Source organism: Notothenia rossii (assembly GCF_949606895.1).
Source record: "Notothenia rossii genome assembly, chromosome: 1".
NCBI classification, from domain to species: domain Eukaryota; kingdom Metazoa; phylum Chordata; class Actinopteri; order Perciformes; family Nototheniidae; genus Notothenia; species Notothenia rossii.
The window spans coordinates 88,381,595-88,400,311 of record NC_136912.1 but is presented as its reverse complement, the minus strand read 5'-3'; the positions used below and the strand labels follow the sequence as shown (position 1 = coordinate 88,400,311).

The 18,717-nt window shown below is 41.0% G+C and overlaps 1 protein-coding gene across 1 annotated transcript in view; it reads left to right on the top strand.

Annotated features, from left to right (window-relative positions):
- ell (elongation factor RNA polymerase II) overlaps positions 1–18,717 on the top strand; it is a 38,701-nt gene that overhangs the window by 16,826 nt on the left and 3,158 nt on the right. The window contains exons 3-9 of the mRNA XM_079688935.1: positions 5,304–5,425; positions 6,732–6,895; positions 8,397–8,647; positions 8,730–8,854; positions 12,239–12,305; positions 15,944–16,757; positions 17,147–17,213. Coding sequence (XP_079545061.1) covers positions 5,304–5,425; positions 6,732–6,895; positions 8,397–8,647; positions 8,730–8,854; positions 12,239–12,305; positions 15,944–16,757; positions 17,147–17,213 — 1,610 coding nt within the window. The remainder of the gene's footprint in view (positions 1–5,303; positions 5,426–6,731; positions 6,896–8,396; positions 8,648–8,729; positions 8,855–12,238; positions 12,306–15,943; positions 16,758–17,146; positions 17,214–18,717) is intronic.

The following is an 18,717-nucleotide window of genomic DNA, read 5'->3' as shown; positions in this document are numbered from 1 at the left end:
ATGTTTTGAAGTTGTTTTTTTATTATGACACAGCAAGATCATGAGGCTGAGTTCATCGGCTTCCCCCTCATTCATCGTTGAATACAGTGTGTGAATTCCCACTCTTGGAAAAGGGTGGATGGCAGGTGGCCATAACTAGAACATTGGCTTGTTTGTATTGTGACCTCTAGACATAAGCAGTTTTTTCTTAAACTTGACACTCATGTCTAAGGACAAACGAGCAAAAACTGCTTACAGACAGCCTCACTCACATTAGCACAAAACCTGCCAACATCTCATCTTGTCCATGCTCCAGTGTAACACACACACACACACACACACACAGCTTGTTAACATTTATTTTTAAGGCTCGATATGTTGCTATGGGAATTATCTGAATACTTTCCAAACCCTCATCATAAACCTCAGGTAGCAGCAGCAGATAATTTTGTCTAAAATTATTTTTTATGTGTGGAGGTTGTCTTGAAGAATTTGCAAGATGTTGGATATCATATGATCCTTTGTATAGCTCTGAGTATTTTTGATATGGTCTATGATTTCCACATTGGCAATAGATGGATGGATGGATCCGCTGTCAGTCTGGTAGATGTTGGAGAGGGTGCTAACAGTTATCCATAATTGAAAACACTTTGTCCACTGTCGACCTCTTCGCCAAAAGTGTCCAGTTTGCAGCCATTATTTGAGCATCTTCTCGGATTCTTAAAACGAATCATGCTGCCACCCTGCTTCAATTTTTTTTTGTATCAAATTGTGAACAGTGCTGTGAAATTCTGCACAGACCCAGACCCGCCATCAATTGTTTCAGTGTCCGTTTTTAAATCTCCTTTTTTCGCAGGCATTGAAATAGCATATGTGTCGTGTTTGCACAAATCAGACGGTAAACCTGATGTTTATTATTCAAAGTTCTAATGCTGACGAGTAAAGGAAGGCATGTATCTTTCTGGTGCAGCCGGCTCGGTGTGTGGAGGAGAATCTGTCACTGTTATGAGAATGGCAGTCAGAAGGGAGAAAGTGGCTAAATGACAGAGCAGATGGCCTGGCTGACTGAGCTCACATATATTCATTCACTCATATTCATTCATCTGGTGCTGCTCTCGCTGGGCTCTGACTAAGTGCACACTCGCATAACAAGTTTGCTACATGTTTTGCAAAGGAGAGTATTTAAAGACACAAAACAGGCAATTTAGCGAAAAGTCGGAGTTCAGACTTTAAGTGACAAAAGATGGTGCATACAACAGCTACATTAAACACGTATGATCAGTAATAACTCAACACGGTCGATGAAGCTTCTATTAACTGTCTAGTTGGAGAGTTAATGGAAGCTTCAGAGCCCAATCAGCCGCCATTGACACTAGATGAGCCTTATCCACAACTGATGTCCATTTAGCACGTTTAATTGTTGGCAGAGGCAGTTGGAGAGAGAGAGCGCTCTCTGAATGGCTCTTCGGCCGAGCAAATCAACAGTTTACAATAGTTTTCCAGCCAATTATTTTGTCTCCCAAGCCAAAAACCACATGCCAACGAGCTAAATCTTTAAATTCCAGCTACAAATGTTATTTGAACATTAGATGGAGAAATTGTTTGTGTTTACATTATTGCATAATATTAAGCTATTTGAGTTTTTCTTCTGCACCATCAATTTGGTATAACAAATACAGACTGCGGATAAGTTCATAAACAGAAGACAGAAATTAGGCGACATGAAGCAAAGCTTAATCTTTGATGTCAGCTTTGTGTTTCTGGCCTCTATCAGTTTTGTTTTGTTCTGCCTCTTTGCTCCTTTTCCCTCGCCTGTTCTTGGAGAGAGGACAGGGTGAAGTGCGTGGGGGCATTGTGTGCTAGCTGCCATATAGAATGAGAAGGTGAGGCTAGCTGCAGGCAGATTAAGGAGGGGGTGGTTGAACACCTGTTGAAAATCCACTTCCAGCCCTAGAAAAGCTTTCCAAAGGTGATTATTACTTGTAGAGATAGCGTTTCATTGTCAGTCCCTGTCGTGTTTAAAGTAGTCTCTTTTTAAAGAGTGCCTTTTTCCATTGCTCCCTTATTTTAGCTTTTGTGTCAACAGCTGGCTAAAGCTTTGATAAACACTTCAACCAATGCTGTTGCATGCAAAGTTTTTAATTTGCAAGTAAAACAGATTTAAAGCTGCGGGTTTATTTGTTTCCTTAGACGAGAAAGCAGTTGGGTTCACATTAAATAATGTTCGTTTGAGGTTACCCTGTCCACAACTAGATAATACCTGTTTCACCTCAAACCCCTGAAGATGCACCCTCTGCTTTTCAAAAGTCAAAAACATTGACATCATATTTCAATGCTCAAGATTGAACATGACAAACATCACATTAGAACAACTCTTTTATATTAGTTTACGAGACTGTTTTATAGTCCAGGTGCACTATAAACTAGAGAAAGGCCAACTCATTGACAAAAAAGGATTGTCAGCTTCCACCTTGTGACCCGCTTTGTAAGAAACTGCACTTTATAACGCATGAGTAAGTTAGTGTATGCATATAGTGGGTTTCAACACTCTCTGGTTTCTTAAGCCTGGGCCATTTGGTGTGGAGAGGCATCTTTTATCCTCTACAGCGTGAGTCAATAGAGCCTCTCCTTTTTGTTGGTTCCTCTGCCTCTTAATCATGTCTGGGTTTACATAATCGATGTTTCTGCATATCAACGGTGCATGTAGGTGTCCTTAGACACTGGCATAGGACATTTTAGCATATTTAATGTGTTCAAACTGCCACACATTTTGTCCTGTAAACTCAGGAATAGAATCTGACTGTCAAATTTGAGGCTGGGCATATCCTTTAATCAAGTGCTTCTCAAACTTTTTTCAGTAATGTACCCCCTGACCGACCCCGGAGATTTTTGATTTAAAAAAAAGCCTATATAAATTAGGGATGCCAGAAACTGACCATGATCAAAATTCGAAAATCGGACAGCCCTGGCGAATATTAATCGATTATTCGCCGCTGCATATTTTGGTTGAAACTAAGCCAGGAAAAAAAACAAAAATAATAATTAAAAAATATATAAATAAAATCGAATTTAAAAAAATAATTTGATTATGGAGACTAACGAATATTCAAAAAATCGAATAATCGCTGGCATCTTTAATATAAATAATTACAATATAGTGATGTTCCATCAGTGTGGGATGTATTAACTCCTTCATGCATGAGTTTTCCAAGGAGTTTTTCAATTCAAGTAATGTGTTTAATAAACAAAATGATATATTATGAAAAACTATAAAATACAATACACAAATTTGACATGTTTATATGAGGACCCCCTTAGTGGTTCTAGGAATATTTTATATAACATTTTTCTATTTAACTTTTTGTACTAAGATTATTTATGTAATCATGCATGGTAATTTTTTTATTAACCTTATTTTTTTTATCGCACATACCCCCTGCAGTACCCCAACATACCCCTAGGGGTCCGCGTACCCCCTTTTGAGAATCGCTGCTCTAATACACTCTTACAAGGAATTGATTGATCTTTATTGGTCCTGGAATAAGCCATTTATAAATGATGTATTGGGCTTTGTGTGAGTAACAGGAGTTGCTTCTGTATTTGCTGTATTAGGGGCCCCATTATACTAATGTTCATATTTGTATCTTGTGCCTCTACTGTGACATGTCTCCATACTTTAATGTTCAGAAAGCTCTTTTCTCATACTGCCTGTGCTGCAGCAACTGGCTGGTTGAAGTCTATAGATTAAACACCGCAGAGAGTTGTAGCAACAGTGAACATATAGAGCAAGAACATGCAGAACTTTTATCATTTTAACATATCTTTCTTGTTGCCCTCAGGAAGTTCTGCTCCTCAGACGTTTCAGATTGTTCTTTGTAACAGGATTTTAAGTGTGTCTTTTACATCTGTGGCCAAAAATGTCTCTACATCCTGTCATTTAAATGTGTACTAAACTATTACACAATGTGGTGTGGGATCGTCCTCTTCCTGTGTAAATTGTTGGTTATTGTCATAAGAATGATAATAAGAAGTACCGCTGAAGTTGTATCGGTTATTGATCTATCTGTATGAGGTAGAGTGCGGCAGATGCAGGAAGTGCGTTAATGTTATGGCGCATTATGGAAAACTAAAAGCAAAGGTCTTCCAGGGGATAAAATAATCAATACATAATACGACAGGCACACATAAATGGATATTCTAGTTATTTGTAGTCAGCCATATTATGCAACCTTCGTGTGTTGGGATTTGTGAGTAAACAGAGCTGGTGTGTCTGACTCCTGATGACGAGGTCAGTGAGTCACCAGCTGAGCCTCTGGTGGAGGTTAGCTCAGCGCTCACTGGTCAAGAGGAGCTGGACTGGGGAACCATCTAATTCAGCATCTTTTGTTACCGTGTGGTGCACAGCCTTGATGCTCACGAAAGCAGAGCTGAGCTGGGGTTAGCCTGCCAGGGCCTCGTGGAAACACAACCCTCCGCCTGGCCTGAGCTTACCTGCTCTTAAACTACCTCTCCTGCTGGTTTTCTCTGAACCTATCAAATGAATTCACTCGTCAATCCTTAATGATAGGGTGTGAAAATAATGTTGAGGTGATATCAGGTAGACTTAATCGCCTAGGCAAAGTTTCAGTGTCACTCTCGGCTCTCACTTTCACATTTCTCTCTAAGCAGATTACTGACATGCCTCTGTGCACCGCATTCAAATGTTAACCATTTCACCCAGTGCTCAATGCAAGATGTACTTTAAAGCAGAAAACGAAGCCTCTGCATCATAGTTGTACTTGTCAAATGATTTCCTCAATTTAACCAAATTGTCACGCAGCGGTCAGATCACTGGTTCGCGGAGTTGACTCCACGTCCTCTGTAGTCTTCCAAATGTAACGCCTGTAGTGTGGGATGAAGGTCAATCTGGGGGAGGAATAAGATGTTCCTAACTATGTTGAGGCTAGACACTGCAGAAATACCTATCATAGTTCTTCTGTTATACTCATTTACCTTTCGGTTCCTCCAATCACACGTCGGGAACACTCTGCCGTGCTGGAGGAAGACGGGGCAGCAGGTTTTAGCTGCGTTTTTCTGAGGCTTTCAGTGTTTTTGAAGCAGGCCAGAAAATGCCTTGGGCTTACTGACAGATGTACGTAGTCGGAGCCAGGTTTTCAAAGAATGGAGCATTTGCTTTCTGAATGCCTCAAAAAATAATTGTTGCTGTATTGTAAAAGGTTTTGAAAGCTCTGTGGCCCCTTGTTCTGACACTCACTAATTAAAAATGGGCATAGCTCATGTTGATTTCATATTTGAATGTTTTATTCTTCTTTTGTCCTAAACAGAAAATTTCAATACCACGGTCAGAAAATTCCAGTGAACTGCAAACGTTTACTTTCTACCTGTCACATGTGGGCAGAGATAACCCCCAGGGCAGCTTCGACTGCATCCAGCAGTACATCACCAGGTAAAACAAACACTGACTTTCACTCACTTTCACTCCTTTCTCTGATCAGATCTGCAACAAATCTTCTTCTTCAAAAAAAACTGATTTTCTGACAGTAACATTTATGTAAATTCTTGTGGAACATTTGAATACTGTCTTTGAGGTCTGTGTGAATAATCAGCGTTTTCGGGTAGACTTTATTTGTATTTAACATTTCTATAACGTGAGCTGAATCCCTGATGCTTAATATCAGCTCTGGTGAACACAGTTGGGATTGTGGCTGAACATAGCTGCTACTGTGTGGAAAGATGCACACGTGATGTCTATAACATTGCATCACACCAGTATCATGCACATGCCTTCTTTACTTTCAGTAAAATAACTTGAAAGGGAAATTAAAAGTTTAATACAAAATAGTGTTCAATTAAATGTATAATAGATCTTGCGATAATTTTAAGTTTGAGGGTTGCAAAAATAAGAACACAGTTGTAAAAAAAAAAAAAATTGTTTCAAGTGCATGCATCTTTGTTTTTATGCATTTAAGATCAATTTAAAAAGATTTCAACTTAGTGTGTAGGTCTTGCTGTGTTGTGTCCTTTAATAGCATCAGGGGCCGTCCCGTTCTATACATAAAGCTTGTTCTGCACACTTTCTCTGGCATAACGTGGGCAGAAAGGTGCTTGAAGTAAATAGGACCAGATGTTTGTCATGAGGGGGAAGGAAGTAGAAAACAGAATTGGAAACGACAAAACATTTCTGCGTCTCTGACTCTCAATGACTCCATTATTCATAGAATGTATTTATCAAGTGGGTCAGGTGGAGTTCATCCACATCTCCGACTGGATCCTAATCAACCTTGAGTTCCAGTCCAAAGCCCGAATGACGGAGCTCAGCTTCCACTGACCGCTCCAGCGCCATCTCATTTTCATTTTCTGCCAAATCCCCATCGGAGTAGAGGGGAATCAAAGAGAGCCGGAAAGTCGGGAAAGAATGGGATTTGATGCGGCAGTGAGTCGTACTGTGGGAACACACAGTTGGATGGAAATTGTAAAAATAATAGTTGTTCCCTCAGGGTGGTTAATGGAGCTCATCTGGGAAGGAATGCACAGAGAACAGACGGGTTATTACAAATGGGGAGGGATTCTAGGTTAATGCCTAGTGGATTTATGGTTTATTTCCTGTCTATTTCAAATAACTGTCAAACTTATCAAGTTGCAACTTCTTTTTAAAATAAGGATATCCAATTTTTTCCATCCTATTTCTATTGGAGCTACTGGTCACTCTATCCTCGCCTTCCTCTCTCACCGTCTCCTCTTTGTTTTTGCAGTGAAGGGAGCATTCAGCTGGATTGTTTGGGTGGGATCCAGGACAAAATTACAGTTTGTGCCACGGACGACTCGTACCAGAAGGCCAGGGAAAACATGGCCCAGGTCGAGGAGGAGACTCGCAGTCGGAGTGCTATCGTCATCAAGCTCGGGGGGAGATACGTAGGTGAGGAAAAACGGCCCAGATGCAAGCAGACCACCTGACTATCACTCACGGACATCCTAGTAGTATATTAAACTCACTTCTTCATTTGCTTAATCAGGACGAGGTATTTCCCAGTGGTGGAAGAAGTATTCTGATATTATATTGAAATAAAAGTAATGAAACCACAGTGAAGACATACTCTGTTGCAAGTTAGAGTCCTGCATTCAAAAAATGTGTACCTAAGGAAAAGTACAAAATCTAAAAGTACTCATTATCCAAAGTGGCAATTTTATGGAATAATATGTTAAATCGCTCGATGATGATTAGTGAGCATTGATGTGTTCATGATTTAATTTTTACAGCTAGCAAAGGATGAGATAACATTAACTTATTATACTGCCATATCATAATGTATTATAAATCATAATGTCCAAAAAAATGTGATTAAAACATTTAATATTTGCTTCTAATATGTTGTAGATTAGAAGTTTAAAGTAACATGGGAAACTCAAGTAAAGTACATTTACCTCGGATGTCTTGAATACAGTACTTAGTTACTTTCCACCATTGTTATTTCCATTTAAACTCCATACGTTTTAGGGAGTTGACAGACACGAATAGACTAGAAAAATATCCAAACCGTGCGAGAAATAGCTCATGTGTTTGTGTAGCCTTTCTCTGCTGGTGAATGGGTTCATGTTGTAGCAGACGGGCAGTTTGAGTCTGGGGCCCAATGGCAGAGGGCCAGAATGCCTCATCTGTAACCAGGACTTTATTGAATTTGATGGTGGTTTGCTTTCTAAATGCTCAAGCAGCTAATGTGCTACATGCACACTGATCCTCTTTCTCCCCAACCCCCGTGATTGTAATTTAAACATGCAGAGTTTCTGACTTCTTGTTTTGGTCTCGGACCTGCGCCATAAAACAAACCGTGCTGCAGCAGCAGTAGCAAACCACAGCAGCACTGCCTCATTGCCTTCAAAGAAAGAAATCCAGTGTTAGCCTATTCACTGTTCAGCAGTGAGTCAACAAAAGTCTAGTCCCTGTGTGCTGTGGAGCCAAATGCTGTTTCAGGCTCAGAAGAAGGCAACGCAATATTAAGTCTAAATCACCTGAAAAAGGTCTCCGTGGGATAAGGTGATAAAAGCTGATGTGTATAATGGAAGGTGAGTACGGGGGACGTGGCAGCACTAAAGATCAGTGCCTGATGCGTCTTATCTGAGTCATCTACAAGTTCCCCAAGCCATTATCAGTCACTGAGATTAAAGATGTTGACAGATATATATTTCTTGCTGTGATCTTTGTTATTTTCTGTTCTTATGAAAACAAGCAGGCATTGGCTGCCAGCCCACAAGTCACTCGGGTCCTCTGCCACCAGCACTTTTGTGTCAGTGCTAGATTGAAGTACTAAATGACTTCTGCCATTTATACTCAGAATAATGAAATTCCTAAAAAAGTAGTTAAGATAAATTCAACTTTTCTAATGCTCCTATTTCCCTTCTGTAACTTCTGCACTCTTAAGGTAAAAAGGTTCAGATCCGGAAACCGGCACCTGGCCTCTCAGACGTCGCCCCGCTGCGGAGGACGTCTCGGCCCGTCATCATCTCGAGCAGCACGCTGAAGAAGGGCACGCCTCAGCACAGGCCGCTCAGAGAGCGCCTCACACACCTGCTGGCCCTCAAGCCTTACAAGAAGGCTGAGCTGATCCTGAGGTTGCAGAAAGACGGCCTCTTGCCATTAGACAAGGACTCCCTGGATAGCTACCTGCAACAGGTTAAACAAACACATGTATTGCTTCTGTTTCCTCTCAGAAACTGAGGAGTAGACTCACGATTCCATCTTTCTGCTCTCCCAGGTGGCGAATCTGAATGGGAAGGACAACACCTTCACATTGAAGGACAATTTGTATAAGGACCTCCAGATGGACTGGCCAGGCTACACTGAAGGAGACCAGCAGCTTCTCAAGAGAATCCTGGTTAAGTAAGTCAGAGATGTGGATCACTCGCTTTAAACGCATGCGTTACCCTCGTGATGATTCTCAACAGCCGTATATCAGTCGAGATTATATCAATCACATCAGAAGTTTAATTTTATGAATTGTTGCTTTGTAAAACCTAAAATAGTTGGATAAACACTAAAAACCCTTTTTACCGAGATTCAGATGGCAGAATTTCTCAATTTATTTTTGATTGGCATTTTAAAAATGTCTTAAATCTAACTTGCCTTATGCTGTATGAACCCTGAGTAGAGTTCAGTATTGTGGCACAGCAAAGCACCTTGTGTTATTGTTTGTGGTCACTCTGTGGAGAAGGCTAGGCTGCAGGGTGAGTGCTTCTGGTATGTTGGGACTATAGAGCTGCCAAGCTTTATAGATAAACGTCTTTCTGTCTGAGGTTAAATTCTGTACACTTGAAATGGATGTGAAAAACCCACCTTTTTTCTATTTATTACAACGGCCGGTGTGTCCCAAGGAAGTTTTCTGTTTGTTCTACTGAGGACCGTGTTGTATTTGTTGACAGCGTGAGCTACTGGCCTTCTTCCTAGTGGAAAAAATGTGGTTTCTCAGGATCTGGGACACCAAGGGAAGGCAATCTTCCTGCTAACTATTTATAGATCAGCCAGCAGTGCTCCGGAGCTCAGTTTGTGTTGACGTCAGACTCAAGAATAGCCCCTATTCACCATAATAAGCTCAGTTTTACCTGTGGTGCAACATTTTAAATGCAGCGTCAAGAGTGTCAACACTGAGGGACCAGCAGAATGTAAACACTTAATGCAATAATCCTGCAACATATACTACTTTATAAAACGTAGCTGATATGTCCAGCTTTTGTTGAGACTGCTGCTGACATAGTTGTATGTTTTGTTTTGGGCTGTTGAAAGGTGTTTCTGCTGTTTATGTCCACTAAATCTACATAAATGGAGAGCAAAAACGACCTGGCAATATAATAAATGTAACAACACAATCTAGCCTTTTCAAAGTGGCATTAAAAGTGAAAGAGGAAATAAACATTTAAAATGTTAGTTTTTCTTACAGTTCTACATTTCTTTAATTCCAGTGTATTGTATTTAGTTTGTAAAGGTATGAATACTTCCTGTGTCCCTGTTTTAACCGTACTTTGAGCTCCGTTTTGTGAGTTAATCAGCTGACTAACAGCCACTGCCTCCAAACTAATACCACCCCCATGTCCTCAAGAGTTTTGAGCTAATGCAGGCAGTCACGCAGGAGTAGCACAGCAACACGATGGGAACGCACATGATGCAACAGTGTTCTAGCACATGCTGATCCGTGCGTGAGATGGCTGCCGGCCAAGGTTCAGCCATATCGGTCAGCGTGCTGTTTCACTCGTAGCTCCTGCCTGTCTATCTGACTGTCCCAACACACACACCCCGATTGAACTAGGGTGGGGCATTGACAAGACTCGCTGTTCCCAACTGCCCCGTTCTAATGCAGTTGTCAGCTGTGACAGTGGTGTGTCTGCGTGTGCAAAGTGCTCTTTAAAACGTCAAGTTATGACGGCCTGTTTGTAGAATGTATCTGTACTTTAAACCAGAGTCTGTTTGAGCAGGTATACGGCGCTCTAGCTGTAGTGGTGGAGTTGGCAGTGCTGGAGAAAGAGTGTTGATATTTAAATTACTCAGGGCTGTCAGAACATCAGATTTTCACGGTTAAAAGAACTCATGATGACCATGTTTTCATGATGTTTCCTGGAAATTCTGAAAATACAAAATCTGAAAATACAATGCTATCAGTTAAATCAATCTTCAAGTGTATTTATTGTTCGTTTTGGGTCTTTTTAATGGCAAATCAATTACTACATAATACAACAATAGGGAGTTGGAGAAAGATTCTGTTACTGTACAAAAGTGTATATTAAAAAGGCAACCAAATGAACTGATTAAATCAACTAATGATGATATATAAAAGCTTTATTTGTATTGCACTTTCCGTACAGTAGGTGCTGCTGAAAGTGCTTTAAAAAGACAGCAATGGATTCAAGTCAGATCAAAAGTGTAAACCTTTTTGAATAGATGCTGAATATCATAATATAACAATTCAAGGAATAAAAGGAGGTAAAAACGGTATTATTCAAAAAGTAAAAGTCCACGACCACAACCCTCTCAGTCAAACAAAGGAAGACCTAAGATCAAATGAATAAACCATGCCTAACATCTGCCAATATGATATTATTATGAATTATATCAACATTATAATAAAAATGTTTTAAAAGTATTGTGGTCAATATCATTCTAACCGGTATATTGCAACAGCCGGAACTCCCTGAATTAAATCAAAGTAAATTGGATTAGACTGCATTTGTTTAAACAAGACTAGTGTAGCAACGTCTTGCCCTAGTTGGGTAAGCACCTTTTATCTTGGTTAAAAATCTTTTTATTTGGCACTGCTCTCTTGTTTTGACACTTCTCCTGTGTGCCACATTAATCTGATACATAATGAGGTCTGAGTTCAGTGCATCATGATCAATCTGGGGCTCTGTTGTTCACACCTGACACTAAGATGGTTTTTGGCTCTAAGTACATTATAGTTAAGTCGTCTGTATGAAAGTCAGTAGTGCACTGTGTCCCTGCTCCTTTCAAATGTCCATGTTGCATAGAGTGCATATTGCATTAAGAGAGATAAAACTCTCAAACAACATCTATTCCCAAAATGAGCTGCAGCACCATATTCTGTCTCTCTCGCTTTCTCTCTCACTAAACAGTCTCACGCTGCTTTCTCACTCATCCTGAACTAGCTGCCAAAATTGTTCAACCATTAATAAACACGCAGCATTGTCTGTGAGGTTACACATATTCCTCTGTAGAGAAGAAAGGAAGATTTGGACTCATAAACTGCTATTGAGCTTGCCAACAGATTTAATGATTGTCCATTTTTCAACATCAAGGTTGCGGTTATGACCAAGTGCTGCTTTTGTCAAGTAGGCCCTCATTTGCTCTGTTGTCATAGCTACCCAACTGTTGTAACTTGTTTTTAATGTCCTCATGCGTCAATTAGTGACCTGAGGAAATGGTAGCCACACAGTTTGTTTTCAACCACTTAAAGAGGACATGTGCTCATTTTCAGGTTCATATTTGTCCTTTTTTGCGTAATGCGACTGCTCTGATTGGTAAGCTGGGCGGCTCTGTTGTGATTGGACAACCACTTACAGATGTCTTGCCCTTTAGCCTATCATGTACACTGTGCTGGAGTGGATAGAAATGCCATGTCACCTCAACATCTAGATAGATAAATGAGTGTTCCTGTAGTGCTTGTATGCAGGTGGATATATATATAGAATATTCAGAAATGATATCTAGTGTTTGTGTGTGTCGTCATTCATACTTTCATGTGTTCACACTCTCTTATAGGAAACAGAACCAGCCCCCCCCTCTGGAGAGCCCGCCCAAAGAGCTGGCCGGCACTTCGCCATCTCAGGTGAGCCTCCTGTTTCCTCGTCTCTCACTTCCTCACAATTCCTTATCCCTAATCTACTGTAGCACTCTCACGTTCCCAGTGGGCTAGTGATGGATGATATTTTAACTGCATAAAACAATTTCAAGCTAATAATCGTTTTGCTATGCCGGTTTTTATTGTAAAATAATATTCTTTTATAGGCTGTTAAATACTGAGCTCTCAAGCAGCTTGATGTTAATTCAGTCGAGTGTGAATACGCTCTGCATAGCTCATCTTTAACCAGAGCTTTTCTGGCTGATCCAATGTAAAGGTGAATCGGGGAGAAAGATGCGTCTCAAATTATTTATTTATTTATTTTACATTTACCCCAGGTTACCTACATTCTAGTTTACTGGGTCGTGCCTGCAGTCTTTTAGCGTCTGGTATTTCCCAGGGAGGATTCTTCTAAATTCTCTTTCTCCCTCCAAACTCTGTGTCGTGTCTGTTTTGTGTTTCCTCCCTGTCTTTCCAGTGGATTTCCTTGCGGAGTATCTTTTCTAAACTGGATCCATTTCCAGTTTTACACACTTATGGGCTATTCAATACACATTGTTTGTATAAGAACTAAACCAAGTTGCTTCCATATTTAACATCATTTGACTGAAGCTTTTTTACCCCCTCCTCGTTGCATAATTCATTTTTCATTTACCTTGTCCTGCTGCTCTCTGTTTAAGGTCATTCGTGACTCCAGAGTTTAGCCATTGTTTACACTTCCATTAGGTAGGAGGAGGAGCCGCTCGGTTTATATTAATAGCTCCTTCCTCTCAGGTTCTTCTCACCTCAGACACCTAGTGTACGGCCCTTCCTTTCCGCTCCCTCCTTCAGTAAACACTGTGCACAAACACAAAAGCAAACAGTACCCCCGGCTCTCGTTGACAATTATTAGTATAAAAAGAGAGTAGCGCAGCAGGTAAAGGTAAAAAATCAGATATGTGAGGGATGGAGCCGGGAGAGCTGCAATGCAAACAGAGGACGTCTACACAAACATAGATAAATGCGTAAATAATTTCCTACCCCGCTGGCACTTTCAAAAAGTTTTACATTCACTCTGAAATACAGAAACGAAGACCAAAACTCTGCGTCTTGATCTACTGTTTGTGGAAGATGTGTTTTATCACAGCCATCTTATCAATTTAACTTTTCTCCGGCACCTCATTCTCTCAAAGAACCCAAAAATGTGTCCATCTGAAAATACTGATGTATAGCCCCTATCTGCATCCATGAAAATATACACAAGCATTAGAACCATGTTTTCCCTGTCCAAACTACAACCTCACAGCCTTTTCTCCACCTTTCAGTGGCTTCAGGTTTCAGTTTTTTGGGTGTCAAAAGATTATAAAGTGAGAATTAAAGGTAGGGTAGGTAAGAATGGAGAAACTAGCTCGAGTGCGCTAGAATTTGAAAGTATGCAGCCGAAAAAATTCTGCCCCTTCCTTCAGACTTCCTTACAGAGCCCCTCCTCCAACACACACGGACGCGCACATGACCAATGAGGGCACGAGATAAGTTTGTGCACAGATGGAAGGCTGACAGGCAGGTAGGCCATCCAGTTATTTTAGCCGGGCCGGCTCAGATGATTGGTCGTGCTTTTTACAGTACTACGGCTTCTACAGATGACATTTTTTTATGTATTTATTGTCAAAGCATTTCATATATTCATTGCTATCGGGATGTTAAGAGCATTCCATGGAATATAACAAAGTGTTTCTGAAGTGAATTACCTACCCCACCTTTAACCTCAATAGCTTATTGTAAAAAGAGTCTTATTGTTGTTACAGCACCATAAACCCTTAAGTAGTCGCGGTGGGTCGGCCACTCCCAGAGACTTTAGTTGGGCTGGGTCAAACGGAGCCCGTCACAATACCGGGATTATGACAGTCCTTATATTCTCAGTGCTGCTGTGAATACAGATCACCTTTCTTTATACTCTTTCTGCTTCCTCCATCTGTCTGCGTGTACTAGATACTCTTTTCTTCACGCTTCCTTTTGACCTCCTCTGATCGGAACATTTTATTATGACAGACTGCTCTTTACCTGCTGCTCACTTATTCATTAATTCATCAACATTTTAGAGAAATGGGCAATATGGTGTAATACTAAAATCACAGGAAGAAAAAAATCTGGTATCCGGTTTGAGACCCCTCTGATTGGCCACTATAAATGCCACTCATCTCTCATCAGCGCTCTTTTGTCTTTTTTTTTGTTAGACTCCCGCAGGCATGGCGGACAGAGCGAAGCGATCTAAGGTCTGGGTGCACTTTTAAAAAATGTAGTGGCGATAGTGCAAGGTGCAATCTATGTACTCACTTAGTTGCTTGTAAAGGGGGTAACACAAGCAACTTAATGAAGCTTTTGCAAACGAGACACTGGTTGAATCTAAAACGGTGCTCGCGATACTGCTAGTGTTAATAGTGCTAATGGGCTTCAGCCGCGCCGTGAGTAAATATGACCTGAGCGAAGGCTCGCAGGCAGGTTAGCTGCTGCGCACGGGTAATATGTTTTGTTTACCTGAGTGAATTCTTGCAGGCACATCACCTTGTCTTTTTTTAGTTTATTAACACTGACAGTGTATTAATGTGAGCCCCTACACCTATAATAATTTGGCCTTTCATTGGATGCTTTATAAACCAGTTAATCGTACAGATGTCATTGTGAATTGGAAAACTGCATTTAAATGTTGTTAAAGGTCAACGTTTCAATGTATGGTTCAGCAATTGTTGGTCGTTTACTAGGAATTGACATATTTTAAGCTCAAATACGTTGTTCTATGTTTAAACCTTCAGACACATTTTGACGTGTTTCAGCACATCATTTATTTTGTGATGATTTAAAAGTACAATCCAGAATAATATACATACTTGCCTTTATCTTTTTGCCATCTTAGCCTTTTGACCAATTTCTTCATATCACAGTTTTGCACGACTTCACTGTAGGACAATGTTTTAAGGATCTCTTGTCGAGCTAGGTTGTCAGTTTGAAATGTCTGGATGACATTTACAAATGTTAAAAAATGTTTTTAAAAATGCCTCTTTTCATCCTCTGTCTGAGGGAAAACCCCAAAAAGCAGGATAGGGCGAGCCAGGCCCCTTTAAGTTATTTTATTTATTTGTCTGCTTCTAAGAAGCTAATGTATAAGTTATAAAGTTATTTCTGCAGGAAAATTACAATACAATTACTGTTTAATATTCACATCTTGTATTCATGTCTATAATTTTGAGCACCAAATTATTGAAAAGTATCGTTAAGAGTATCGAAAAATACCGATACCGATAAGCAGTACCGGTATCGATAAAATCCTAACGATACCCATCCCTACCTAAGACATTTATCAATGATAAGAAAAAATGTGTATGTTGGAGGGATTGATTATTTTTATGCGAATCTTGAAAGAAAGCAGAGAAATGATGACCGTTAGTGGCCACAGGGCCGAACCACGCCCCTTAGCTGGGATATAATGAGCATATACCACGGCCTGTCGTGAGCTATTGCTTAATCATATTGCAGTATCAGTTAAAATATTCAAAATTAGATATTTTTTCTAAAATGTGCAGCCATATAATTGAACTCCTATTGAACCATATATAAGGGTTCAGCTACTTAAACTGTTATTCCTCTGACAGAAACGGCCGGCTGCTGACTTCACCGACCCTCTTGCCAACAAGAAGCCCAGAATATCCCACCTGGCCAGTAAGGCTGCAACAGCCCCAGTGAACGGCAAACTGAGCTCCTCCAACGGGAGAGTGGAGACGGGCAACGGGAGAGTGGAGACGGGCAACGGCAGAGTGGAGACGGGCAACGGCAGAGTGGAGACGGGCAACGGCAGAGTGGAGACGGGCAACGGCAGAGTGGAGACGGGCAACGGCAGAGTGGAGACGGGCAACGGCAGAGTCGAGACGGGCAACGGCAGAGTGGAGACGGGCAACGGGAGAGTGGAGACGGGTGCAGCGCCGGCAACAGTGGCGGTTTCCATGGCGGACAGCGGAATGACGTCCAGCTCCCAGCAGCTCACGGTGCTGGACATCCCTCGGCCTTTCGAAGCACTGTCAGATGTCAGCAACGACTCCAGCCACAACGGGAGAGACTGCGACTCTCAGGAGACCGCCATGTCCGAGAGGCTCAGCCAACCGCCGCCTTCGCTGTTCACGGCCTCAACAACAACGCTCACGGCGCCCAGCATCGTCACATCATCTCCGGGACACGCGGGCCCGGATGTCCCCCGGGACAAGAGTCCTTCAACCTTTATCAACAAGTCCAAGAAGAAGTCAAAAAAACATAAAGACAAGGAAAAGAGCAAAGACAAGGAAAGGGTGAGAGAAAAGGGGAAGGAGAAGAAGAGTCGTGGGGAGCGAGTGCAGCTAGTGCCTGAGCCGAAAACTGCCTGTGACATGAGCCCAGCAAACCTCAAAAGCCACAGTATTCCACACAAAAGCACAGGTGGGAGCAACACACACACACCCCACACCCACCTTCTTATTTTCTACCAAATCCAGTTTCACAGCAAGATATTTCTGAATAAAAAGTACTACTTTGTATGTGGATGAACAACACTTAGTCATCAATGTGAGTAGGTGATGTGTCATGTGACCAGTATGTGACTCACTGATTAAACGGAGACCCTGCTGTTCATCTTTATGCCTTCAATAACCCCAAATAGACTCCTGTGAATCCAACTGGAGGCTTACATCTTTAGAGGATATTGTTGTAAACAATAACAATAAAAACCATAATTATCTTTTTGCAGGGTAGCTTTTCCACGGCAGATTTCCCACAGACACGGCTTATTCAGATGAATGCCCTTTTATAACGAAGTGTCTTTGTTTCAGATCTGAATGGGATGTGCAACAGTACCAGTATTCCTACGTCATCACCTGAGGTGCCAGACTATTTATCGTGAGTATTTAACGCAGTTGTTTTCATTTTGACAGTTTTAGTCTTTTGAAGTTAATGAATTGTTTCATTGTTTTGTGTCGGTACCTCTCATAAAGTCTTCCCTCTGAAATAATACATTGCGAACCCAACTTCTTTTGGAAATAAATATTCCCACAAACCTTTACAGAGGGGCAAAACACAACTTGAAATGGGACCTAATTAGCTACGACGAAGGGTGGGATTATATGGATTAGGGCTGCAACAAACGACTAATTTGATAATCGATTAATCTATCGACTAATCGACTATTCGGACTATTACTGTATGCCTTGCACAATTTCTCAAACGCTCTGATTTAGCCATCAACTTTTAGATTTAGCTTGAGGTTGTTTTAGACATGTGGAAACTAACAATGAAGACAATAAAGATGAATACCTGATTTCAAAAATACATTTATTAGTAAATTAACTAAACACATTTTGAACAAAATTAGCATTGCTTTTTATTTAAATTAAATAAATAAAATTTCACATCAAAAGAAACAACAGTGTTTTAACAAATCGTATTAAATAATCTGATGACAGACCTGTAAATAGAATAGCTGAAACTTTAACAAAATAAATAACTCGGTTACCTCTAATCATTAACCCATGTTTGTATAATGTAGTTAACTCCGTGTGTTGCTGCTAGCATACATAACACCTGACGTGGAAACGTTACTCGTGGATGGGGCTACAGAGCTACTAGAAAGACAGTCGAACCCGTGCATTCCTCCGTCTGAATGTGGTGCACTTTTGCTAAATGTTTCATGGGAGCCTGCCTACACCGGAACTGTCCTGAGAGTGGAGGCCTGCAGGCAGACCCCTCTCAAATGTTTAGACAAATTGCTCGTGTTACCGCCCTTACATGCTAAACTCTTATTGCACTTTTGGCATCGAGCATTGTCCACATCGAGACTGGTAAAGTTTAACCACACCTCGGAGCGCCTTCTCTCCGCCATCTCCGCAGTGTGTTGCTGCATGTAGCAGCTGCGTGTGTGTAAACTGCCCCGCCCCCTCGCACAGGGGGAGAGATCTCGTCTGATCGAAAATACATCATAGACGCATTTGTTTGTCTTTTTGCTTATTAGAAACGAGTTGGCGACACTAAAACTGCGACATAATGTTTTTGTAGCAATAATACATGACATATATTTTTTAAATGTCTCCAGTACCGATAAAAAGATCAATAACGTTGGAGCTTAACGGCGCGTAAAACACACGTGATGACGTCCCAATGAATCGACGACTGAATTAGTTGGCAACTAATTTGGTAATCGATTAAGTCGATTAGTTGTTGCACCCCTAATATGGATTAATAAATATGTCCTGCATGACATGTGGGTTTTTGGTTATTGGGCTTATTGGACAGTCAAGCTAGTTATTTGAAATGTTGAAGGATCCTAAAGCTTTTTTTATTTGTGTTTGTGTGTGCGAGCTAGTATTGTCATGTCCTTCTGTATCTCTTGCTTGTCTCCCTCTAATAA